General features: G+C 42.5%; 1 protein-coding gene across 3 annotated transcripts in view; it reads left to right on the top strand.

Moving 5' to 3' along the window:
• The window catches only part of tnikb (TRAF2 and NCK interacting kinase b), a gene marked incomplete at both ends in the record, with an annotated part of 52,342 nt that overhangs the window by 4,289 nt on the left and 20,652 nt on the right, over window positions 1-27,401 (top strand). The window contains 17 exons of one of the 3 annotated variants that reach the window (XM_083901973.1): window positions 3,407-3,472; window positions 13,883-13,939; window positions 14,121-14,246; window positions 14,453-14,563; window positions 14,916-15,006; window positions 15,112-15,242; window positions 15,849-15,903; window positions 16,209-16,287; window positions 16,386-16,561; window positions 16,660-16,726; window positions 18,521-18,719; window positions 19,420-19,536; window positions 19,938-20,024; window positions 21,305-21,505; window positions 22,875-23,189; window positions 24,535-24,651; window positions 26,851-27,093. In XM_083901973.1, coding sequence (XP_083758099.1) covers window positions 3,407-3,472; window positions 13,883-13,939; window positions 14,121-14,246; window positions 14,453-14,563; window positions 14,916-15,006; window positions 15,112-15,242; window positions 15,849-15,903; window positions 16,209-16,287; window positions 16,386-16,561; window positions 16,660-16,726; window positions 18,521-18,719; window positions 19,420-19,536; window positions 19,938-20,024; window positions 21,305-21,505; window positions 22,875-23,189; window positions 24,535-24,651; window positions 26,851-27,093 — 2,238 coding nt within the window. Of the gene's footprint in view, window positions 1-3,406; window positions 3,473-13,882; window positions 13,940-14,120; window positions 14,247-14,452; window positions 14,564-14,915; window positions 15,007-15,111; window positions 15,243-15,848; window positions 15,904-16,208; window positions 16,288-16,385; window positions 16,562-16,659; window positions 16,727-18,520; window positions 18,720-19,419; window positions 19,537-19,937; window positions 20,025-21,304; window positions 21,506-22,874; window positions 23,232-24,486; window positions 24,652-26,850; window positions 27,094-27,401 lie in introns of all 3 variants that reach the window. The other 2 variants (XM_083901971.1, XM_083901972.1) reach the window with 2 other exon arrangements.

The raw sequence follows: 27,401 nt of genomic DNA, 5'->3' as shown, positions 1-27,401 counted from the left end.
TGACACTACTGCGCATGCTCTATGGGCCCCATAACCCGGAAATAAATGCGGAAGTCAAAAACTTTTTTGGCATATGTGCTGGATGAGCAGCTTCATAGGAATGAACGGAAGCAAAGGGGGCGGAGCTCTATCCAGTTCATATAATACATCCATGGTCCTCTCCTCTAACAGTTTGTGTCCCATATGTGGGAACCAGTCTTTGGGAACCATCGCTTTAACCTGTCGTCTTCTCCTTCTCCTCGTCTTCTCATTAGAGCGACAGGCTCTTATTGTGAAATCCCTCTCAGACAGTCAGTGTTCCTCTGATAGCTCTGCACAGGGACGACATTAATAGTTCTTATTAATAGAGTCCTGTCAGTGCTGAGGTCACAGAGGTCACGGCCTGGTTGTTCTGGTATGATTCCACATCCTTCTTCATTTCTGGAAACAGAGAAAAGAGCCTGAAGTTTCAGATATCTTCCAGAACACATTCAAGTCTTTATCTCACTGTTAGACAGAAGTTTGTAAACCATTCACTCTCCAACACCGAAGTCCGTTGACAAAATCAGTGATTTTAACATCACAGCACACAGGAGTTGTTGATCTACTGCTGCCTCCATCACTTTTTTTTGGGTGGGACGCAATTGGCAAGTCAGTTTTTCCACATAGGCTATATAACCACATAGGACACGCTAAAGCACCATTGGATTTGGCATCTCATGCTTGTCTATCTATAAAGCAAGTTGCACCTGTCTGTGTGTCTGTGATAGGCATATCTCGCTGACTGTTAGTCAGATCGACCTAAGAATTTGGATATGGGTTGAGCATGGAGGAATTTTAATTTTCGCTGATTTATCACACTACACCAGGCAGGCAGCGGCTCATCAGCGGCAGCTGCGCTGTCTGGAGCAGGGAGGTGGGAGTGAAGAGGCTGTCGTCACAGACAGAGACATTTTCACACGGTTCACCACAGAACATGGTGTTATACTGAAACGACTAAGTGTCCATTCACCAATATCCAAGCATATCCTTTGCAGCTAACTTGGAGAACCCCTTTCCAAAGGTAAGCTAGCAAGGCTACAATTAGCATTAGCGTAGGGCTCGAAAATGAAAACATTTGCGTTGTGCTTAATGAGGTTGCACACTGTTTGTATTAAGTTAGCCTTTACGTTCCTTATCATGCATTACCATAACTGAAAAATCTTCTTCAGCTCCCTCTATAGGAAAACAAACAAAAAGTTTTCCCTTTTCAGGCACTTATTTTTGTGTGTGAATTTTGCCTGCCTCTCCTTCAAACATGCAAACTTCTCTATCACTCTTTTGTTCACATAGCATTGTCCATGTGTCCTTGTCTGTCCGTGTTTTTTTGCTCTTTGAGAGAAATATTGTACCTAAGTCTTTAATACCTGTCTGAATCCAGACAAAACATGCCACTGGTGTTTGGTGCTTCTTTTTCCATGATGAAACAGCAATTAAACGCTGGTAAAGTTAGCACGACTTTCATAGAAGCGAGTGCAGGCATTTCCCTTTCCTCCGGCATCAGGCCATGTCTGTTCGGCCGTGGGAGGTTAACTTTTTTAAAATACATTTGAATGCAGATTACACACAGTTGACATGGACGTGTAGCGCAACGTGTAGCGCATTTATTTATTTTCCATGTTTTTATCAATTGTTTTTGATGATTCCAATCTTCTTCTTCATTTGAGACAGGTGGGGCTGCGCAATAGCGCCTTCTATGTCCAGGCCACCACTGTTCAAATGTCTTGTTTTGTGATTTTGGCATTTAAAATCCATCATTCAGATTAACCTCAGTGACACAAAGTGACCACACGAGGCAACAGTAGACCAACAGTGCCTGTGTCGCCATGAGCTAAAATCACTGATTTTCTCTATGGACTTTGGTGTGGGAGAGTGAAAGAAAAATGTGTTTCCCCACTTAACAAGTCTTGAGTCTTAGCTTGCGGGGACTCAGGAGCTGCTGGTCTACGACTGCCTTGTGTCAGTTTGTGTCACTGAGGTAAGACTCAATGAAGGAATTCAAGCATCGCAATCATCACTTTAAACTCAGTGATGGAGGCATCAGTGGATCAAAAGCTCCTGTGTGCTGTGATGTTAAAATCACTGATTTTCTCTATGGACTTTGGTGTGGGAGAGTGAGTGGTTTAAACTTCAGTTTCCTGTTGTAGAAGTCTGTCTAACAATGAGATAAAGACTGAAGATATAGACTTAACCTGACAGATTTTATTCAGTGAGCCTTTGGTTCAGTGACTGAAATCTGTGGTGTTTCCACTGAGCGTGTACCTGCCTGTCTACTGCACAGCCTGCTCTATGTAAGACTCTAACTATGTGTCAGTACCTCATACAACACACACTATTGTTGACTGTCTCTTTGTTAAAACCTTTTTCAAAACAAAATTTTTGACTAATTTCCTCTGAAGTCAAAAACTGTGAAATGGAACATTGTTGTTATTTAAAACAGCTGATAACACGGAAAAGTCTCCTTTGTTATGTCCTCTTTATCTTTACTCTGGTATTTTGCAGCTGGGACTGATGTGCGTGTGCGTGTGCATGTGTGTGCGTGTGTGTGTGTGTGTGTGTGCGTGTGTGTGTGTGTGTGTGCAGGTAAGGCTGGCTCCTCCAGGATTACACTTTCTTCTGTTTGACCTTGAGTAAAAAGAATGTTGCTTTTGAAGCTAATCCCTGTCAGTAGACTCCGGTGTAATTGTCCCCATGTCTCCTGTGGCTCTAGGCTCACAGGTATGCATTAAGATCCTGATTTGTGTTTGTTAAGGTTTATTGACTTAATCAGCCTGAAGATAAGATTAGATTGTGTGTGCGTGGGTGTGCGTGCGTGCGTGCACGGTTTCATAAAGCTGCTGTTAATCTCAATAATAACTGTTAATATCTTTCTTTAGCTCACATTTAATAATGGTATTAAAGTTGGACACTAAATCATCATTACTTAACTATAATTAAGCATTTATTAACCATTATTAGACTTTATTACTGTTCCTTGTGACCGTTATTGTAAAGTGGGAAACCTTAATAAACAGTAAATGCTTTATTATTGTTTTAAGTAAGGCTTGTTCAGTAACAGTTAACAGTACCTTTATTATAAACCCTTGAATATCCTGATTAATGTATGAATGCATACCTAAATAACACTATTAAATGTTTTAGCTTTTTACAGCATTAACTAGTGTCTAAGGGTAAGTGTCTCAAATGTTTTTTGTTTTTTTGTCCACAAACGAATGATTTCTTCGTTTTAGTTTGTGGCTCATTTTAATAATTGATGAATAACTGATTAATCATTGATTAATCACTGCAGTCTTATGTTGTTTTGTTCTCCTGAATATATTTGGGGTTTGTCATTTCCTCTCTCTCTCTCCGTCCCACACATTCATCTCTGCCTCTCTCTCTCTTTCAGGATCCAGCTGGTATCTTTGAGCTGGTTGAACTGGTTGGTAATGGAACCTACGGGCAGGTCTACAAGGTGAGGGTTCACCATGTTTTGATCTCCCTGTAATGCTCTCTGTCTGCGTCTTTCTCTGTTTGATAGTTTAAAAATTACATTTTGTTCAAAATGTTCAGCCTTTTTGATTCTTCACAATTTGTTTTTTGTGCAAAAATGAGCAATTCACCAAAAACAGGCCTGTTCTTATTTACATTTTAGCATCTGGTAGATGAATCCCTTTATTTACAGAACATTCAGGGAGTGAAGAACTTTATATCATGTCAAAACTAGAGATAATGTTTTCTTGAACTGGTACTGAACTTGTACTCTGCACCAAAATAGCATCCGGACAACAAACCAAACAGTGCGGCTATAACGTCACTAACATTCTTCACAATAAAATAGCAGTGGTGGAGAAAAGCTAAGTCTGTTCAGCAAAGGTTTGGGCTCACTTTGATAAATGTTGTGAAAATGTAGCTGCTATTTAGCAGCTAACGTCTCTCAAAGCTAATTTTGATTCTAAAATTCCAGTTTCAGAACTGTAGCGTTTTCAGTGCAGGCGGAAACTCAAGCTAACAATCACAATCCTGTTAGTGTGTCATTTAGCCACATTTGTCAAATTGTAAACAAGTAAAAACCACAACAGTCGCGTAAACGTGAGGCAGTGCAGCAGGTTTGTTTGAGTAAAGCTAATGAGCTAAGCTTTATGTTGCTGCTAACAGAACTGTTGTGTTCGCTGCGGTGATAGAAGCTTAAGTGAAGCTAACACATGGTTAACTAGACACTGTTCACATTGCATTTAGCAATCACATTGTCACATTGTAAACAGGCAGTTGTGAGTAATAAGCAAAACTAGCAACTTCACAATACACTTAAAAATTAAAACAATCTATAAATGTGAGGCAGTGCTTAACTCTAACATTTTAAAAAGCTACTGTTTCCACTGATGCTAATAGAAGCTTTTGAGGCATTCACAGTGCTGGTATAACTAATATGTATAAAGTAGGGCTGTCAAAAGATTAAAATTTTTAATCAGATCAATCACAGGGTAGCTGTGGATTAATCACGATTAATCACGATTAATATCCATTCGTAAATATGCCAGAACAATTCTAATTTTCTCTTTATGTTGTAGGAACGGAGAGATAAATAAAATATGTGAAAATATAAATGTAAAGAACAATAAAATACTGTAAATAACTTCCTATACAAACTTAGTAAAAAATAAACATTACATTGTAAAGAACCCACATTATAAGACAATATAAATAAATAGAAACAATTAAATACTTAAATATATAATATAATATAAAGTATAGAAGTTATATAGTTTTCTTGTGGTACTAAACCCACAGCAGGAGAAGCACTGCTTCTACTAGTTAGCGTTAGCGTCAGCCAGCATTCTGACGCTAATGTTAAAAGTGCGTTAATGCGTTAAAAAAATGAATGCGTTAATTTCACAAATAAATTATCCTGCGTTAACGCGTTAATTTTGACAGCCCTAGTATAAAGTGAAGCTAACTATTCTTACTAGACACTGTTAGCATCTCATTTTGCTGAATGTGTCATGTTGTGAGTAAAGGAGGTAAAATTGGCAATTTTATCAAACTACAATGTCTGTAAATGTGAGGCAGTGCAGTCTGTTTGCTTTAGCAACGCTAAATTTCTGCTGCTGCTATCAGGTGCAGTCTCCTAGCTGTGATGCTGTTAGAAACTAAAATGAAGCTAACACTTGGACTTCTGACTCACTATAGACCAAATCTCGGTACTTGAAATCTGGGAGATCGCACAAGAGCACAAGAATGTGAGAGCTACACGTCACGAGACAGCAATAATGGCGAGAGGTTGAAATTTAGATTCAACTGCTCCAAATTTAGATTCAACAAGAGAAGTCTTGTTGTTGTTGTTGACCCCTTGACCTGGTCCTAAATGTTATATATTTATTTACTGTTCTTAAATCTTCATAATAAAAAACTGAAACTGAGAAACTTTGTTGTACAACTGAAAAACATTTTACAAGTACCGAAATAAGGTACAGATGCTAACAACATAACAGAGAGACGCTGTTTGTTATGATACTGTTTAACACACACACACACTGTCTGCAGGATGTTCAGTATTGATCAGTTGTTTCTGCGAGATGAATGATTGAACAACATCAAAACAAACTGTAGTCGATCGTTACGCAGTAGTAAAAAGCTAAAACAAAAGGGGTGGCGCTATTCCGTCGACTCAGCTTTCGTGTGCTGCTGTTTTCTGGCCGGGTCTCTTGTTTCACCTGTGAAGTTTCGAGCAGATCGGTCAAAGAACGACAAAGTTACAGGCCACTTCCTGTTTCGTGGTGAAATGGCGGCTAAATTCTAAATGGCTGATTCCTATTGGGTCAAGTTCTCTATTGTCGTATCACCGTGGCCACGTCATTTTGAATCTGTGAGACCTTTTGATAACTTTTCATCTATGATGGTTTTTATGTTGTGACGATTAACGTGCTCAGACGATTTCGTTCATTTCCAAAAACAAAGTGTAAATCGCCTAAATAATTAAATTAATCTGTTCATTGAAATAAACATGCATAAATTATAACTTGATGTTAAGTGCTGGGCCACATAAAATTGATTGGACGGGCTGCGTTTGGGACACAGGCCGTGGGTTTGAGCTTCTTTACTCACACCAGAATGACGTGAAAAGAAAATGTGTTTGTTATTAATGCCTTGTGATGGGACATGTCTCCCTGTATTGCTTGCTGTGGCTGTGAGAGATTATCTAATCCCAGAGAAACCATTTAAAGAGCTGCTGCAGGCAGGAAGGAAGGATGAGAGATGAGAAATATTCTGTCCTGGGTCGAGAAATTGTCACAGTTCTGGAAAGTGAGTGAGTATTTTTAGCTCACGCTAATAGAAAAATCAATGATTTCTCGTGGCGCTTGCAGAAGAAAAATTATGCAATTTGGCTCTAATTATAGAGAATATGGCACTGCGTCAGATTCGTTCACTCTAATTCATCTTTGCTTCAGCGACTGTCAGTCAGCAGACAAAAAAAACACCTGGTACATATATACAGGGTGCGATTTTTCAAAAAACCAGAAGGGGATGTATGTTTTTTTTTATTCAAGGACATGAACATTTTACTGTAACTTGCCTAGCTAGGCCCACCTTGAGTCACTGAGGTTCTAATCAACCTCAGTGACTCAAAGTGACCACACAAGGCAGCAGTGGATCAACAATTCCAGTTTCCTCACCAGCTAAAATCACTGATTTTCTCTGATTTACATTTTTTTTTTTAAATGCTGTTTTCAGTCAAAGATGTGTTCAAAATAACCCAAAACTCAGGAAAAAAACTCGAACAGTTGTGCAAATTCAAATTCCGAATTTCCAGTTGTCCTTGAACCCATCACACATCTTACGTTATGTTGTCAGTGCATCTTCCCACCACAAGGGAAAAAAAGCTCACAGATTTTCAAGCGCAAGCTACCAGCTATATTTTCATTCAGAATGGGCAAATGGCTGAAAAAGCCAGAAACTACACGTTAGCATACCTGGAGCCTGGCAGCAGCATGGATGTATAATATGAACAGGATAGAGCTCCGCCCCCTCTGCCGTGAAGACATTTTTTACATGGTGGCCACTGTGGGTACTGCAACAGAAAACCCCATAAAAGCCCAAAAATAAATTTACATTGAAGGAAATCATTTTCACTGGCTCAACTTGCGTGTAGTTTTGATAGCTGGCCGTACGACAAATCCCTCACAGCAGCAGGCAACCCCCTGAGAAAGACAACATATAAAGTATGTTTTTTTATAAGGTGGACCTAAAGAGATACTACTAAACAGAGTGTTCTGAACAGGGCTGTTTTGTCAGGGTGATTGAACTGCTGTGGTGCTTCATCCTTATGCTATTTTGACCAAAGCATGTCACAGACAGGACACCAGGGAACTAGGTTAACTTGTAGAAATAGGGTATAATATGACTCCTTAAAAAATCATTGATTTTATATGGACTTTGGTGTGGGAGAGTGATTGTCATACAAACTCCAGTTTCCTTTTGGAAAAGTCTGTCTAACTGTGAGATAAAGATGTAGATTTTATTCTAGTTTAAGTCTTTTGTTCAGTGGCTAAAACGTGTGTATTTCCTCATGTCTCTGTTGACCTGCTGAGCATGTAGCTCTAGTGAACAGATCACATTGAGATGTTTCCCTCTCATTTCACTTCATTTCAAACATAAACATTGAGCTTTTATTTTGAAAAACACTTCAAAAGTGTTGTTTTTATATTCACTCAAGGACATAGACACATCAGTAGATTGATAGATCTCACCAGAGGCGTCACTAGGTTTAAAGGACAGGGGAGGCTTAGCCCCCAACAGAAGCACAGGATGTAAGCGAACGTAGCGCACAAGCACAACATTTCACAAACTGACAAAGACTGAGAAAGTGAGTAACTGATCAACATAGAGGCTAATGCCATGACTTTCCCTCACAACAAAGTCATTGTTTACTTGCACAGATTTTGGGCATGTATGTAACTAAAATGGTTGTAATTTCAAGCCCTGAAAAATATTACTTAATTACTTAAATTAAAGTAATATTAAGATACTGTTTTATTTGGGTCAGGCTAATTTGGCTTTTATATAAATATCTTGGCTTTCTCCACTATATAATCATTACTCTCCTCAATGAAAGCTAAAGTTAAGTAAGTCTTATATGGTGCACCTTGACTGAAATGTTTGATATTTCATATTCATATTGATTTCCATAAAATTCCAAGAGGTCTCTCTCTTCTCACTCCCTGTGCTCCTCTGCCCTGACTCCTACAGGTCAATAGTGATTATTATTATTATTATTATCATCCACGTGAATCTTGGTCGTACAGCTGAAATCTGTGGATTCTCCGCTGTCCAGCCGACACATGTTTTTTTTTGTTTACATAATCACGCTGATGCTCCGGTGCCACTTTTTCAATGTGTGCGCTGTAACGGTTTTTTTCCCGCTCCTGCTGGTTTGATCCATCTCTGTTTTAACTGTGTTTCATGAAGATAAGAATGATTTATATAAGCTTTTAGCTGAATTTCTGACCTTTCTGTGGGTATGCAGCATGTCTGTGTTTGTTAAAGTTAGATATGGTTTTATGTCGCTTTTGTCGCTGCGTGTAACCCTGCCCCTGGTACCAGGGGCAACCATGAAGAAGAGGTTAACCCGATTAAAAAACATAACGCATTAATTGTGACTGTAATTAATTAATCACAATTAACACTATCATTTAACACCCCTAATTAGGACACAACGTCAAACTTTCTTTAAAATGAGGATTTCACTGCCCATGAAGTCTAGTTAGCCTACTTCTCTTCTTCTTTATGGTCGTGTTGATCTTCTGTCCTGTTCTCCTGGCTCAACCCACTCCAGCAATGATCAGCGGTCCTCTCGTTCAAATCTTCCTCTTCTTCTGTGGCAATTCGTCTTCTTCTCCTAATAATGTGGATTACAACTCTCTGTGGTACATAGCGCTAACTAGTGTACAGGAGGGACTTAGCAGTCAATAGGCGTCACTGATTTCAAAATGCAACTGGCTCCTTTCAACAAGACGTGCGGTACCGTGATATGTCAATCCTCTGGGGGGGGGGCACCTGGGGGGTCCAATCAGATTTCAGGGGGGTCCAGTGCTACCCCGGTCTCCCCTCTAGCTCCGCCACTGTGTCCATTCTTCATTCACGTTATTCCGCTAAGCTGCTGTATTCGCTCTGTGTGCTTCAAGGTGCACACACGCTGCAGGAGTGCAAGCAAGGTCGCAGGGAAAACGTGGACTGGATTTTCAGTGATGTGGGCGTTCTCTATATGAACAAGTGGAATGGATTGGATAACGACGCACTGAAGGGGCTTTCTCTGCCTTACACTATGAAGTGAAGGGAAACGGACAGATTTATGATCATATTTAAGTGAATAATGACAGGTTATATCATTGTTTATTTAAACTCAGATTATGGCCATTTTATATAGAATTTGTCGGCACTTTTTTTGTAAAAAAAAATTACGTTTTTAAATAAAAATTCCAAACTATTTAGGGGGGGCTTAAGAATATTTTGGGGGGCTTCAGACCCCCTAAAATAGGCCTAGTGACACCACTGGATCTTACACAGCACTGTGAGTGAGACACATGGCACTGTGAAGCTGAGGCAGATGACAAGGGGAAGTTATTCTGAGTGTGTCTTCATGTGTGTTCATTCTAATGTGTCTTTTGTGTGTCTTTGTGTGTCTTCGTGTGTCTTCATGTATCTTCACGCTAGTGTGTCTTCATGTGTCTTCATGCTAGTGTGTCTTCATGAGTCTAGGCTTGTGTTCAGGTGAAGAATGTCAGACTTGTCTCAACATGATGTTTGTTTTTACTCCTTCTGAAGAATCTGCTGCTCTTTTTCTAACTCCTCCTTATCATCTTCATCTAACTCCTCCCCATCGTCCTCTTTCTACCCTTTTTCCCTGTTATAAGGTTTTTTTCCCTGGTAGTTTTTCCTTACCCTGGTCGAAGGTCTAAGGACAGAGGATGTTACCAACCCTGTGAAGTCCCGTGAGACAAACTATGTTTTGTAAACTGTGGGCTATACAAATAAAGATTGATTGATTGATCTAACTCTTCGTCCTCCTCATCTTCATCGTCCTCCTCATCATCATCTTTATCCAACTCCTCATCATCATCATGATCTTCATCTAACTCCTCCTCATCTTCATCTAATTTGTCCTCGTAATCTTCATCTAACTCCTCCTCATCCTCATCTACCTCCTCCTTATCATCTTCATCTGACTCCACCCCCTCATCTTCATCTTCCTCCTCCTCATCTCTGTCTAACTCCTCATCATAATCTTCATCTAACTCCTCCTCGTCATCTTCATCTGATTCCTCTCCCTCATCTAACTCATCGTCACCTTTCTACGCCTCCTCCTCCTTTTTTTATCATCTTCCTTCTCCTCTTCCTTACCTGCCTCCTCCCTCATTTCATACTCTTTCTTTGTCTCTCTTTCTCTCTCTCTCTCTTTCTCTCACTGTTAAATGTGTGTGTGTGTGTGTGTCACCTGTGGGAGATAGGAGGAAAAGTGATAACAGAACAATGAGCCTCAGTCAGATGTTATCACGTCCTCTCATCACCGCTCTTTTATTTGCTGCGGTTTTCATCGCCATCACCGCCTTCGTCACCGTCTCCATCACCGCCTTCATCACAGCCTTCATCACCGCCTCATCACTGCCTTCATCACCGCCTTCATCACCGTCTCCATCACTGCCTTCATAACCGCCTTCATCACCGCCTTCATCACTGCCTCCGTCACTGCCTTCATCATTGCCTCCATCACTACCTTCATCACCGCCTTCATCACCGTCTCCATCACCGCCTCCATCACTACCTCCATCAGCGCCTTCGTCACCGCCTCCATCACCACCTATATCACTGCCTTCGTCACCACCTCCATCACTGCCTTCTTCACCGCCTCCATCACTGCCTTCATCACCGTCTCCATCACCGCCTCATCACTGTCTCCATCACCGCCTCCATCACTACCTCCATCACCGCCTTCGTCACCGCCTCCATCACCACCTTCATCACTGCCTTCCTCACCGCCTCCATCACTGCCTTCTTCACCGCCTCCATCACTGCCTTCATCACCGTCTCCATCACCACCTTCATCACTGCCTTCGTCACCGCCTCCATCACTGCCTTCTTCACCGCCTCCATCACTGCCTCCATCACCGCCTTCATCGCCGTCTCCATCACCGCCTTCATCACCGTCTCCATCACCGCCTTCATCACAGCCTTCATCACCGCCTCATCACTGTCTCCATCACCGCCTCCATCACTACCTCCATCACCGCCTTCGTCACCGCCTCCATCACCACCTTCATCACTGCCTTCGTCACCGCCTCCATCACTGCCTTCTCCATGCTCCATCACTGCCTTCATCACCGCCTCTATCACCGCCTTCATTACTGTCTCCATCACCGCCTCCATCACTACCTCCATCACCGCCTTCGCCACCGCCTCCATCACCACCTTCATCACTGCCTTCGTCACCGCCTCCATCACCGCCTCCATCACCGCCTTCATCACTGTCTCCATCACCGCCTCCATCACTACCTCCATCACCGCCTTCGTCACCGCCTCCATCACTACCTCCATCACTGCCTTCTTCACCGCCTCCATCACTGCCTTCATCACCGCCTCCATCACCGCCTTCATCACTGTCTCCATCACCGCCTCCATCACTACCTCCATCACCGCCTTCGTCACCGCCTCCATCACCACCTTCATCACTGCCTTCGTCACCGCCTCCATCACCGCCTTCATCACTGTCTCCATCACCGCCTCCATCACTGCCTTCTTCACCGCCTCCATCACTGCCTTCATCACCGCCTCCATCACCGCCTCCATCACCGCCTTCATCACTGCCTTCATCACCGCCTCCATCACCGCCTTCATCACATCACATCTCAGTCACAGAGAATGGAAGATTTTTCCATTGAAAACTCCTCATTTTCAATAGATGCCTGGCCGAGCAGGTCCACTTGTACAAGCATTTGTACGACTCTTCTGTCCGAGAGCACCGAGACAGTCAATGGCCTTAAATGCATGGAAAGAGATTGCGACAACGTTACAAAAAGACAATGGTTTTTGCTGTAGGATGTGAAAAACATGATGAAAAACTCTTTCCATGGGCTCATGTAAAGAGTGGTGACCAAGGGAGGTTTAGGTTGAGCTGGGATGTTTGTCCCAATACATGAAACACAGAGAGATGGACAACAATTTTGAGACCAATGTAAGCGATATCCTAAAATTCAATGGCGGAAAGTTGATTGCTACTGTTGCTAGGCAGCGGACGTATATTCTGCAGCACACACTGAATATTTTGGTTGTACGCCCCCTGCCGTTGAGGTGAATACTGCAATGAACAGCATGTTGAGCATAAACGCTTCCGTATATGCTTATAGGTCGTGCACCGTCTGCGGGAGCATAAACAAGCCTTGAATCAGTGACTGACTCAGTGAATACTAATTCAGCTCTACATCCACAGTAATTGTAGGTCGTGCACTGTTGAACTCTCCTCCATCTGACACTGCTCTTATACCTGCTAAAAAAACTGCTGATGATGATGAAGGTGAAGATAATGATGATGACAGGCTAGCATTTTTTTAGAGGGTGTCCCCCCCCAAAAAAAAAAATGTGGAGCTTGTCTCGCAAGTAAGGGCAAGTAATTCGAAATGGAAGTCAAGGCATTGCAATTATAGAGGGTGCCCCTCATCTGGTGCGGACCTTTTTTTTCTGCACACCGCCCCTGCTGACTGTTCTTCTCTCTCCTGCATTGTGCGCCGCTGTAAGCGGGATAACCGTATCATAATGATGTTTATGACGAGGATCGAGTACAGTCGCGATGAGATTCAGGGGATCCGAGTAGATCTTAGTAAAACGTGTTGACAGATTCTCAAGAGCGCACTTTTCATTGTTTTCACTCCGTGGTCTCAATCTTTGTATAGAAGACCTTTAGCGCTGTATTTAAGGGAATAACAGATGCATCAGATGAGCTGATCTCTTTAGTCAACTGCTCATAGAGAGAAGAGAGTTCTGTCGCGGGGAGTTCATAATCTGCGCTGCAGTCAAGTTTCGCTTTTGCGCAAAGAAACTTTCCAGGATTTAATAGGTGCTGTTCCACCGTGTCCTCACGTCTTGTTGGAATCGTTTTATTGGTGTTCCAAACTGATATTTTGCGGCCAGCACACGCCTGTCTATACCCACGCGTCATCACGACATGGTTTAGGTGGTTACCGGGGGAAACCCGTAGGAAAACATAGGGCGTCTTTTGGGCGTCCTGCCTAAAAGTAGGGCTCTAATTTCTTATTAATTTCAGTACAGTGCGCCCGGACGCCCTGCTGGCTAAAAGCCTGGATGATGATAATGAAGATGGCGATGAAGAAGAAAACAGTGACATGAACCAGGAAGAAATTAAAGACATTTAAGCCTCTGAAATGTTCACTCTCTGATGCAACACTGAGTAACTGTGTGTGTGTGTGAGTGAGTGTGTGCAAGTGACCCAGAGTGCGAAATATCATGGCTTCAACACACACACACAGACTGTGATCTGCCTCTTCCAACCCTCCATTTGTTGCCCTCACTAAACAACCTACCAGGCTTGTTGCTAGGTTACCGTGAGGAAATGTGTGTGTGAGTATGTGTGCGTGAGTATGTGTGCGTGTGTGAGGTGGATGAATTTCCACTTTCTCGCTGTAACAGCTGTGATGCGACTCCAGAGTCCGGGAAAAAATAATGTGTTTATTATTACAATTGGATTTTATTTTTCTGTTCACATAATCAACTGTGTTATGATACACACACATTCAGATGAGACGGTGATGATGATGTTTTCCAGACTTTTATTTTGACATTTTCTGCTAACACATCTCTGTGGGGGTTATCTTTTCAGGGTCGCCATGTTAAAACAGGGCAACTGGCTGCCATCAAGGTCATGGACGTCACAGGAGTGAGTCACACACACACACACACACACACACACACACACCCTGAGCCTAAAACCTGGTCTTAACCCTGGATAAAGCCCCTTTAAAATTGTGAGGACCAGACAAATGTCCCCACAAAGACATACATACAAGCACACACACATGTGTATTCATTATTATTGTGTATGTTTCTGTCTGTAACAGGATGAGGAGGAGGAGATTAAAGCAGAGATCAACATGTTGAAGAAGTACAGTCACCACAGAAACATCGCCACCTACTACGGAGCCTTTGTCAAGAAGAATCCTCCAGGGATGGACGACCAGCTCTGGGTACACACACACACACACACACACACACACACACATACATCACATCATTCATTCATTCATTCTTGATAAGCAAAATAAACAGACAAATGATTCCAATCTATGCTCTATTATTATTTGTATTGCGTGTGGAAAAAGAATCATGTTCTTTGAGGCTTTATGTGATCGTAAACGTTTCTGTTCCTCTGTGTGTGTGTGCGTGTTTACAGCTGGTGATGGAGTTCTGCGGTGCTGGTTCGATCACAGATCTGATCAAAAACACCAAAGGGAACTCGCTGAAGGAGGAGTGGATTGCCTACGTCTGCAGAGAGATCCTGAGGGTGAGAGCAAACAAACAAAAACACAAACACGTCTAATAATAAAGTATGTTATAAAGTATTGTTTTGGGGTTTTTTAAGTAAAAAGATTTTAAAAAGTTGAACTTCACGTCTTTATCTCGCTGGTTTTCTCTATGGGGTTTGGTGTGGGAGAGTGAGTGGTTTACAAACTTCAGTTTCCTGTTGGAAAAGTCTGTCTAACAGTGAACGTGTTGTTAAGATATCGTATATATGTTAACTGACGTAGATTTTTATTAAGTAACTGTCAAGTTAAGTGGCTTAAATCAGTAATGGGATGCAGGATCTGACACTGACCATGTTCCTTCTTCTTCTTCCTCCTCTCCTCTGTCATCAGGGTCTGACTCATCTCCACCAGCATAAGGTCATCCACAGGGACATCAAAGGTCAGAACGTCCTGCTGACGGAGAACGCTGAGGTTAAACTCGGTGAGACGCACACGCAAAACAACTTTAACAAAATAAATATCTGTGTTTGTGTGTTAGTGTTTTTATGATAAGTGTGTGTGTGTGTGTGTGTGTGTGTGAGTGCAGTTGACTTTGGTGTGAGTGCTCAGCTGGATCGCACAGTGGGCCGGCGGAACACGTTTATCGGGACACCATATTGGATGGCTCCAGAGGTCATTGCCTGTGATGAGAACCCTGACGCCACGTACGACTTCAAGGTAAATCTCGTAAAAGTTGGCTACCAGACATTTTCAGTGCGGAATTGCCCACAAAACAGTGTGTTCTATGTTCTAACACTGAAACTACCAAAAGAAAGACTCTCTTCTTTCATCAGACGTCATTGGCGGTAAACGGTTGTATTTGAATTGACGTCTTTAGACATCAATGGCAGCCAATGAGTTCATTTACTGTCATTACTGACAGTTTTACTAGTTTACTAGTTACTTGTTTTACTAGAGAGATGTTAAGTGGTTTACTGTTGGAAAAGTCTGTCTAACAGTGAGATAAAAACATGAACACACATATAGTAGTTGTTAAGTGGCTAAAAATCTGCACTTAAGAATCATGAAATATCCTTTTTAATTTCACCACAGGATGTATAGTTCATGGTGTAACGTTAACATCAGCAGATAATGATGAAATGTGGGGATGTGCAGCAGCAGCAGCAGCAGCAGCAGCAGCAGCAGCAGCAGCAGCAGCAGCAGCAGCAGCAGCAGCAGCAGCAGCAGCAGCAGCAGCAGCTGATGTGTCATTTTAACAAGAACAGTGACATTCAAACATGGGTTATTCTGATGAGGCTCTATCTCCCTCTCTGTCTCTCTTAGAGTGATCTATGGTCTCTCGGCATCACAGCCATAGAAATGGCAGAGGGAGCTCCACGTAAGTGAGAAATCTCCACCCTCACTCCCTCACTCACTCACTAAATCTTTAAATCTCTCTTTTGTGTTTGGTTTCCTTCCTTCTTCTCTTCCTCCCTTATTTTATCTATTATACTTCCTTCATTCTTTCCTTCCCTCCTTCTTTCATTACTTCCCTTATCACTTCCTTCCTTAATTTGTCAAATATACTTCCTCCCTTATGTGTCTTATATGTGTTACACTTTCTTTAAATTATTCCATGTTTGGTTTCCTTCCTTCTTTTCCTCACTCACCTTCCTTCTCACCTTTGTTTCCTTTCCTCCTCAGCTCTGTGTGACATGCATCCGATGCGAGCGCTCTTCCTCATCCCCCGAAACCCCGCCCCCAGACTCAAGTCTAAAAAGTGGTAAGTCTCTCTCTCTCACACTCAGAGGCAGGTGCACTCTCTCCGGTGACCTGGTGGTGGCGCTGCAGTCAGTCTGAAGTGCTGTGGTGTGTCTGCAGGTCAAAGAAGTTCCAGTCGTTCATCGACAGCTGCCTGGTGAAGAGTCACAGTCAGAGGCCGAGCACCGAGCAGCTGCTCAAACACCCGTTCATTAGAGATCTGCCCAACGAGCGGCAGGTCCGCATCCAGCTCAAAGACCACATCGACCGTACCAAGAAGAGGAGGGGCGAGAGGGGTAAGCACGCTGTCACAGTCCACCAGCACCACCACCGCCCCCCGCAGAGGAGTGTGTCAACGCTAACATGGAGTGTGTGTGTGCTTGTTTTGTTCCAGATGAGACAGAGTATGAATACAGTGGCAGCGAGGAAGAGGACGAGGAGCGAGACATCGGAGAACCGAGGTACAGCTGATGAGACATGAGGAAACACAGGTTTTAGCCACTTAACAAAAAACTCAACTCCTAAAATTGACGTCAGTTTAAGTAGAAAAACTCATTCTCCCACACCAAAGTCCATAGAGAAAATCAGTGATTTTAGCTTGCAGGGACACAGGAGCTGTTGGTCTACTGCTGCCTCGTGTGGTCACTTTATGTCACGGGTAAATCTGAATGAAAGGTTTTGAATTCTCAATATAACACATTTGAACTTAGTGATGGAGGCAGCAGTGGATCAACAACTCCTGTGTGCTGTGATGTTAAAATCATTGATTTTCTCTATGGACTTTGGTGTGGGAGAGTGAGTGGTTTACAAACTTCAGTTTCCTGTTGGAAAAGTCTGTCTGACAATGAGATAAATGGTTTTGGTTTGGTTTTGATATCGCGCTTTTCCAGTCTTAATGACCACTCAAAGCTGCTGTACACTACAGTTTCTATTCACTCACACTTTCATATAGACTAGCGGAGACAGGAATGGAACCCACAACCTTCTAGTTGAAAGACGACTCACGCTCCCACTGAACCACCATCGCCCCCATGACATGAACGTGTGCTTAAAGCTAAACTTACCTTTCTTGCATGTCTGACTGTAGACTGGGACTGCAGAGGTTACTGTGCTTTGGGAGGTGATCCCGACAACACACAACTCAGTAACTGCAGAGTGATACGTGCTTTCACGTGAGAGTCTCCAAACACCACAAAAAGTCGACATGTTGGTAACACTGCTCTGTCAGAGATGCCGACTCGCAAGCTTTGATAGCGATCGGGAAGCTCTGCCAATCGTTTTATTCAGTCTGAATATTTTAGTTGGTCATACTTTTATCATAATAATATGAGAATTAAATAATGATGAGCTTCAAAACCTGGTGAATTTATCTTAGGTTTTAGACTGACATGCGCTTATTAGGAGCAATTTAAGATTACAAAAGAAAAGTGTAAAAATGCAAGAAAGGTAAGTATAGCTTTAAAGCGGAAACTAGACCGGAAGTTCCTATTAACGCTGTTTTTTAGTGTGTATCTGCGTCATTACCTTGTTTATGAAGCCCTGAAGGTTCTAAACAAACAGTTCAGTCACTGCTGAGAACGTTGTGTTTTATTGTAATCTCGGGCTCAACGAGATCACTGAAAATCCCATAATAGTTACGTAAACATTGGTTCTCCTGAACAGCAGATCCTCCTGCTCCGGGCACTAGTCCGGGCACATCCGGTTGCGTACATTGAACCACAGAAGAAGAATAACGTCCGTTGTGGAGGTGTTTCACGAGCGACAGTGTCTTCTGACTCTGGGTCTGACTCCGGGTCAAAGGTCGTCAAAGGGACTGCGGAGGGGAGTCGTGAAGAAGCTATTTTTAAACACTGTTAAAACAATGTTTTGATAATGAGGAGCAGTGCATCCACCGTTCCAGAAGGGGGCGCTGCGCTTCTGAGAACGGATGTGCTGGATAGTACTGGCCAATCACAAGACTCTGTCTTCTGGGGGTGAAAGTTCACTCTGAAATCTCGCAGCAGAAAAACAGCGTCAGAAAAGAGGATTTCTATCGGCTCATTTACAGCAACTAGGAGGTTTTTGAGCATAAAAACAAGTTAATATATGTAAGTAGACCTCCATAACTAACATATATGTGCAACAGGACCACTCTATTTCACCTTTAAGATCTCGTAGACTTAAAGTAAAAAAACCTGAACTATCTATTTAATTGACAGAATTAAGTATGTACTGACAAACTAAATGATGCAACTCTACTCCTCCCTCTCCTGCAGCTCCATCATCAACATTCCTGGGGAGTCAACTCTGAGGCGGGACTTCCTGCGTCTCCAGTTGGCCAATAAGGAGAGGTCTGAGCTGATCCGACGGCAGCAGCTGGAGCAGCAGCAGAATGAGGAGCACAAGCGCCAACTGCTGGCGGAGAGGCAGAAACGCATCGAGGAGCAGAAAGAGCAGAGGCGACGACTGGAGGAGGTGAGATTTCTTCTGTGATTTATCTGCTGTCACACATTTCACACTCTAAATTTACTTCATGCGTTAGATATTTTTGCAGAAAACATCACCATTCTTCAAATGTTAAAGGGATTTGGGGTTTTTGAATTGCGGTTACGCAAGATACTGACAAAGATACTGTAGACTGCTGAGAACCAGCACAAGACAGGCAAACAATCACTATAATCCTGTTTGACAGCAGACTCTGGGAAAATCAGATTTTAGACACTTTTCCAACAGGAAACTGAAGTGTGTGAACCACTCACTCTCCCACACCAAAGTCCATAGAGAAAGTCAGTGATTTTAACAACACAGCACACAGGAGTTGTTGATCTACTGCTGCCTCCATCACTAAGTTCAAATGTCTCATTTTGTCATTTGGGGATCGAAAATCCTTTGGTCAGATTTACCTCAGTGTCACAAAGTGACCACACGAGGCAGCAGTAGACCAGCAGCTCCTGTGTCCCTGCAAGCTAAAATCACTGATTTTCTCTCTGGACTTTGGTGTGGGAGAGTGAGTTTCCTGTTGGAAAAGTCCGTCTAACAGTGAGGTAAAGATGTGAACGTGTTCATGTTCAAGATATCGTAGACTTCAGCTGACGCAGATTTATTTCATTGAGAACATAAACACACACACGCTCACATAGATCTGATTGTTGTTGTGTTAAATCCTCTCATACAGCAACAGCGTCGCGAGCGTGAGCTGAGGAAACAGCAGGAGCGCGAGCAGCGCCGGAGATACGAGGAGATGGAGCAGCTCCGTCGAGAGGAGGAGAGGAGGCACTCTGAGAGAGAACAGGTGAGAGGACACCTGAGCCAACCACCGGACATCACGACATCACAGGTGACACTACAGGTCATGTGACAACCTGCCATCTTTACACACTTTCTTTAACCATCCTTCCATCATCCATCCTTTCCAGTTGTTTAACACTAATAAGCATTAATCACTCACTACTGCCCCTTGCTGGTTCTCCCTTTGCACCTCCACTCCTCTATTTAATTCTCACTAAACCCAATGTTACTCACTTAATCTTCAGCAAACCTGATCTTTTGCCTGTCGTCCTCCACTTCTTCTGTCTTCGTCCTTCACTTTCTTTCCTGTTTCCTGCTCTGCTGATGTCACCGGTTTTCCCGGCCTCTGATTGGCTTCCCACCTGCCTTGCTGCTCTGTGATTGGTTGGCGCTGACGCCGGTTAGGAGTATATCCGTAGACAGTTGGAGGAGGAGCAGAGGCAGCTGGAGATCCTGCAGCAGCAGCTCCTGCAGGAGCAGGCCTTACTGCTGGTAACACACACACACAGTCTGGTTTCCATGACTACAGAGGACATTGACTTACAGTCATTTTCTGGAGACATACTCTCTTACCTTAACCATAACTGCTATTGGCCTAACTTGAACCTTAACCTAACATCTACAGTTCATTACATTACATGTCATTTAGCACACGCTTTTATCCAAAGCGACATTTCTCCTGCACATGGGGTAGTACCGGTCTTAACCACTGAGCTACTCCACCCCCTGGCTAACAACATACCTAACCTTAAACTTACCATGTATTCACCTTATTGATTTTTGTTCCCATAAGGAAGACAGGACAAAATGATTTAGGTCCCCACAACATGAGGGATACCTGAAACACATACACATTCTCACACAGTACCCTTACTGAGGACACTAACCAGTTAACTTAAACCTAATTCTAACCCTAAAACCAGGTCTTAATCCCCAAATGTCCCTTTTAAAGTTGTGAGTTCTCTGGTGGTTTATATGTTCCTCACACAGAGACGCAGAATATACTCATACACTCTGTATACTAATCCAGGCATAAATCATTCTGTAATAATAATCATTTACTTCACATTTAATTCAATAATGTCAATTCAAATTTAACAACATTTTTATTTATTTATGATAAACTAATATAAATTAGTTAAACATGTGTTTTTATTTGTACAAAAAAATGAAGTTATCTAGGTTTAAATGCCAGCCTAACCCCTGACCTCTGACAGAGCACAGCACATCCTCTGCTTTCACAGCTCAGGTAAATGACGAGGTGTGAGGAACAGTTTTCAGCCTGTTTTCTGTCGCATGAAGACACTGGACATTTGCTGTAAGACGAGTCTAAAGACAAGTCCTGCGATTCATCTGTCGATTATTTTCTCTATTAATTAATTCCTCATTTGGTTCAGAAAATGTCAGAAAAGTGGCTCAAACCTGAAAATGATGATGTTCTCAAATGCTTTTGTTTGAATGATTTCTTCGGTACTGTATATGGAGTAAAGGAACTTTAAAATATTCACATTTAAGAACCTAAAAAATCAAAGAAACAAGAAAATATTCACATGTAAGAAGCTGAAAAATCCAAGAAACTAGAAAATATTCCCATTTAAGAAGCTGTAGTTTCTTAAACTGAATCAAATAGTTGTAGATTCAGTATTTTATTGTTTATTGATGATTAACTGTTGCAGGCATTTTTGTAATGTTGACAAAATAATCCCAGCTTCATTCCCATCATAAACGACGGTCTGTGACTCCGCCTCCTCCTCTCGTCTGATCTTTGGCAGGAGTACAAGAGAAAGCAGATCGAGGAGCAGCGTCAAGCCGAGCGTCTGCAGAGGCAGCTGCAGCAAGAGCGCGCATACCTGGTGTCGCTGCAGCAGCAGCAGGAGACACCGCCGCAGCGCCCCCCGCAGGACAAGAAGCAGCTGTACCACTACAAGGACCAGGCGCCCAGCAGCAATGACAAACCCACCTGGGCCAAAGAGGTAAACTACGCTAGAGAATAGAGTTGCCAAAAAATGTGGTCGCTGGAGTAACTACAACTCCTCATCTGGGGCTAATGCTAAGCTAACTGCACTCGTAGGAAACAGCGACCAACACCTGGATTTTGAAGCTGTCTCTGCCCAATGCCTGATTTTGAAACTCTTCAAAAAGTGTCAACACAGGAGCTTTTATTATGAAAAGCAAACCGGATGCTTTATTTTTATACTCCTCTACCACTGAATTACATTGAATTTATGCAGCTCTGCAGTGGCATCCGCCTGAAATACAAGTGCTGCGTACACCTGGACGGTTGGTGACGTAGAACGGGTAAGAAACAGCTAATATGATGAGGTGTTTATCCAGGTAAGGCAGTACAGAAATCTAATAACTTTAACTTTTAGTTTTAATAACTTTACACAAAACTACAAAGAGTTGGACCTGGATCAGTAAATAATATCACTAGATAACCATATAACCACATACACTAGTTTTAACCTGACAAAAGTGGTTTAGAGTTTTAGTTACTCTTTAATTTACCAGGTCTTTACTTTCTTCCCCGCCCTCTTGCCCCGCCCCTCTCGCTCGACTGAAGCTAATTTGTGTAACTTCTCAAATTTGTGAAATTTTTAACTAAAGTGACTGAAGATAACGTCGCTAATTATCATTAACCCTCACGAATGACGTGAAATTCATATCCACACTTTGCTTTGCTTTTATATGAAGAAAAAAAAGGGGTGTCAAATTTCTGACACAGTCTGTTATTAATTTTTTATTGCTCTGGTGGCGTGAATCTTTCATGTCTTTGATTTGAATTGTATCGGAAAAGTTCATGTTGCCTTTGTTTTAAGAGCGATGAAGAATAACTGTGTCAGAGCTAACGAAGCTAACCAGTAAACAGATTCCTATTTCTCATAAGTTACGTGGTATCGGATCGGTGCCTGGACTCCAGGACACGCGGATATCGATGCCAGCATTTTGGGCAGTATCGGAGGCCTTTTCCCATACTGGTATCGGTATCGGAACAACTGTGCTTTTTTCTTTGTGTGACCAGCATTAAGTCAACACTACTGATGTGAAATTCATGTCTAATCGCGTCTTTGCTTTGTCTTTGTACCCAGTGGAGGAGTTTTAGTTGAATTTAATGGGCAGATTTGTGTAACGTATTTTTGAACTCTTTCTGTCCCGCAGGTTTCACTTGATTCTACGCACAGTTGCTTTTATTCCAGGTGGGAGACGTGGTATCTGCTGCTAAAATCTTTTATTTCTTTATTTCCTAAAGCTCGCTGTGACGACAGGATGTTGTCGTGTTACGTAAAAAAAACAAAAAAAAAAAACGTGACATCTGCTGTAAATACTCATCTTGTCCTCTAGGTGATGCGTCGAGCTCAGAGTAACTCGCCACGCATCCCGCCCAAGAAATATCACTCGGTCAGGGAGAAACGGCACGTCAACCTCGACGACCTGCTCCGACTGCCGGGCTACAAGCCCCGCTCCCGTCCCCGTCCCCCCTCGTACCCCGTCCACGTCAGCCCGTCTAGAGACCACCCCAATGTGCCTCGAATCCGCGTCACATGCATTCCCGACCGCAGCCTCACGCCCGACTACCCTCAGCCAGTGATGCGCCGCCAGAGCCCCGAGTGCAGGGGGCGGAGTCCGGACTCCAGGGGGCGGACCCCTGACCGCCGGGTTAGTCAGAGGATAAACGGATGCCTCGCTCCTCGCTGCTCTGTCCCTTCACTTCTTTCTTGTCCTGAAGTCTGTCCTGGCTGACTCACTAACCCTAACCCTGGTGGACACATCTTATCTCTTTAACCTCTGGAATTTCTCTGACCAGCAGAAATCTTGATCTGTATATCTGTAACTCATTTTTGGAAAATGACGGCAAATTTAGCATTTATTGAGCTAATTGCTAACGTCAGGTGTGTTTATCTTGGTTTTTAAACAACGACACAAACTTTTGGATGAAGATGAGAAAGTTGCAGAAGTTCCACTTTGAAGGAAAATACGATATTTAACCTCATGGTGGCGACAGAGTAAAAGTCAGGGTTTCACACGTACAGTATAATTATATCCGCGAGAAACGCGCGCGGATATTATGGAATTGGTCCGCGTCGTTGCCCCCGACAGCGTAGGCTAGTTTGAGTTTTTAATTTTAAATGTAAATCTTTCTTCTTGAATCTTAATCTTCACTTTCCATTTTACAGGTGACTGACACTGTGTTAGCCTAGTTATATTATATTGCATATTGTGGTTTGATAGGATCATGTATGTAACGGGTACTAACTCAAACTAACATCACTTCCCCCTCTTTCAGGCTTAATACTCACTCTCTCTCTTGAATTCCAGGTTGTTAAAGGGACAGTTCAGCAATTTTGGAGTGTGGAAGAATGAGACAGAATCAGGTCACATAATAACATCTGAATCAGCTCAGTGGCCTATTGTCATAAGAATATGTTTTATCATTCTAAATAATAGACAACAAAGTGAAGTTTGTAATCTGCTCACCAAACCCCGTAGAGTAAATTGGCAATTTTAGGTCGCAGGCTGCTGGTCTACTGCTGCCTCGTGTGGTTACTTTATGTCACTGAGGTAAATGCAAACAGCAAAGGATTTCAAACGCCGAAGTTAAAAAATAAGACATTAGAACTTAGTGATGGAGGAAGCAGTGGATCAACAACTCCTGTGTCCCTGTGAAGTAAAATCACTGATTTCCTCTATGGACTTTGTTGCAGTGACACAAACCTAACTTTACATGTAGAAAGGGTTATTTAACAGTGTGTTCAAGTATGGAACACATTTTTTTAGACATTATGGACTGAAGCAGAGGTAGATTTTATAAAATGACTTTGTTCAACGACACTTAAAAACTGAATTGTCCCTTTACAGTTCCTTGATGCAGTGTCAGCCATTTTATCTTTGCAGCAGTTTGGAGTAACACACCCTTCACTGCATGCTGAGTGACTGCTGTATGCGTGTGTGTCAGGTGGAGGAGTTTGAAAAAATTAAAAAAAAAACTTCTCCTGCGTTGCAGCACAAAGTCTCCAACCGGATCTCGGACCCGACGCTGCCGCCGCGCTCCGAGTCCTTCAGCAGCGGAGGCATCCAGCAGGCCAGGACTCCGCCCATGCACCGCTCCGTCGAACCACAGGTGTGCGCTCTACTTCTTTGTCTGTGTGTAAATTTGTCTCTGTGGGTTTGTTGACTTTGGTTGGACAGGTGTGTTTGGACACCTGGACGGTTTCCAGCACTGGACAACACATGGTCTTGTTTGTAGGACGCAGTTGATTGAAGCCACACTTCTTTCATGTTTGCTCTCAGTGATTTAAGATAACGGTTGTTTTATGTCTTTGACAGATAGTTAAACACATAGTTTAGCTTGAATATAGTAGCCATACAGTCCCTGACAAAAGTCTCGTCACTTCTGCATTTTGTAGAAACAACAGCGTATAACTGACTTGTAATTAATCCATTGGTTTTAGAAATGGCTCATTTAATTATGTTGCATAACATCAGTGAATTAAGTAGTGGTGCTGTGAGATCCATAAGTAATATCTTGTATGACTTCCATGAGCTTGAAAGACTGCATCCATGCAGTTTGACAATGACTCGTACAATTTATTGATGAAGTCATCAGAAATAGCCAAGAAAGCAGTCTAACATGCCTCCCAGAGTTCATCAAGGTTCTTTGGTTTGGTCTTCCATGCTTCCTCTTTCATTCTACCCCAGACATGCTCATGATGGGGCTGCCCAGTCCTGGAGCACTTTGATCTTATTCGTCTTGAGGAATGTTGATATTGACATGGAAGTATGTGATGGAAATGTTCATTAAATTATCAATTTTTCTTCAGTCAAGCAAATTTATTTTAGTATTTTGAACATCATTTGGGAGGGTTTTAGCTTTTATATGAGCCATTTCTAAAACCAATGGATTAATTAAAAGTCAGGTTATAAGCTGTTGTTTCTACAAAATGGATGTGACAAGAGTTCTGTCAGGGACTGTAAAGCTGATATTATAACTCTCTGGAAACTGGAAAGCACTTAACTTAGGTGTGACGTCATTATTAGTACTAACTTTGGAGATAACATGCTGTAATTAAATATTAGCATTTTTAGTCTGTCTTTGTTCGGATAGAAAAGTGAAGAACCTAAAACATAAAATGATAGGATATGTTCTGAAATTGACTAGATTGCTAGTTAACTAACTGAGCCATGAAGCTAACACTATCTACTCTCTGTCGGAACTGGAGCACACTTAACTTGTTTGTGACATCATCACCAGGTCTGAGACTTTCAAGGTAACACACTGTAATTGAATGTTAGCATTTTCACCAGCGGGACCGTATCTATGTTCCCCGGGTCCTATGTTTCCCGCTTTGTATGTGACCGGGGAACATAGGACCCTTTTTCAAAAAAAGGGTCCTATGTTCCCCGGTCACATACAAAGTGGACCTTTTTTGGGAAATACGGGGAACATAGGACCCGGGGAACATAGGTACGACCCCTTCACCAGCTAGCTGCTTCTTGTTTGGATGGAAAGTTAACATGCAAGACTGACTGGTTATTTGTGTTTTGTCCAGCTAGTCTGTCCTTGTGTTTCTGGAATTGATTAGCTTGCTAGTTAGCTAACCAAGTTACAAAGCTAACATTAAACTGTTTGAGACACAATGGTCCACACTAAAATGAACCAGCTAGCTTGTCATTGTTTGGATACAAAGAGACGATGCTAGCTAGCCAACCACAACAACATACTGTGTAGCTGGTTGTTATCTGTTTGTCCAGTCTCTAGTCAGTTATTGTTTGGATAGAAAAGTGAAAAATATGAAATGATAAATACTAAGTAAGTTTATCTAGATATAATGCTATCTTCAGTGGCATTGTACTGCTGTTAGCTATGAAATACCACATTATGTGTGTTTATCAGATGGACCATACTAGCTAGGTACTTAACTTACTTAGCTATAATATTAACATTAATTAACAACTAACTGTCTGTGGAGACACTACAATTGTCCAGCGCTAGCTTGTTCTTGTTTGGATAAAAAGTTATCATCCTGTTTACTTAGTAGTTATTATATTTTTGTGCAGCTAACCTGTTCATGTTTACATGGAAAAGTGAAAAACATGACACAAAAAAATGTGATTTTATGACCTGTCAAAATGGCATCTGTTGATTAGAAAATGAATTATGTGCAGTTGTCGTTTTGACCACACTCTGACATGTGATTCCTCCTTTCCTCGCCTCCTCAATCACCTCTTTCCTCTCTTGCATCATCTCCTACTAACTTGCATCCTGGTGTCATCATGCACTGACCCTGCCTGGTTTCTGCGTGTGTGTGTGTGTGTGCAGATGGCACACCTGCTGCAGGTCAAGAGTCACGGCCTCTCAGGCTCTCAGTCCCTGTATGACCCTCACGGTGTGTCCTCCTCCACATCGGCATCGCCCTCCCCCTCCCGCCCTCCCATGCCCCGGCAGAACTCAGACCCCACCTCTGACACCCCACCTGCCCCGTCCCTCTCCCGCCTGGCGCCCCCCCTCGACAAGCTGGACCGCAGCTCATGGCTGCGGCAGGACGATGACATGCCCCCCAAGGTCTCTGCATGCTGTACCACCCGTGTGTGTGTGTGTTAGAAAAAACTTTGCTTTTTTTCTAAATTCTATTTTCGTGTCTGTTTGCATGTTTTAATATTAACTCTTTATTTTCTGTGTCTTATTTCTAATCTTAAAAAGAAAAAATTCAAGGTATTATCAATCGATTAAAATAAAATCTACATCAGTTTAAGTCTACAATATCTTAAGATAAATTCAGTGGTTTAAGCTTGCAGGGACACAGGAGCTGCTGGTCTACTGCTGCCTCGTGTGGTCAGTTTGTATCACTGAGGTAAATCTGAAGGAAAGAT

This window comes from Microchirus variegatus (genome assembly GCF_963457635.1).
Source record: "Microchirus variegatus genome assembly, chromosome: 15".
Lineage (NCBI taxonomy): Eukaryota > Metazoa > Chordata > Actinopteri > Pleuronectiformes > Soleidae > Microchirus > Microchirus variegatus.
This window is presented reverse-complemented; position numbering and strand designations above follow the sequence as displayed.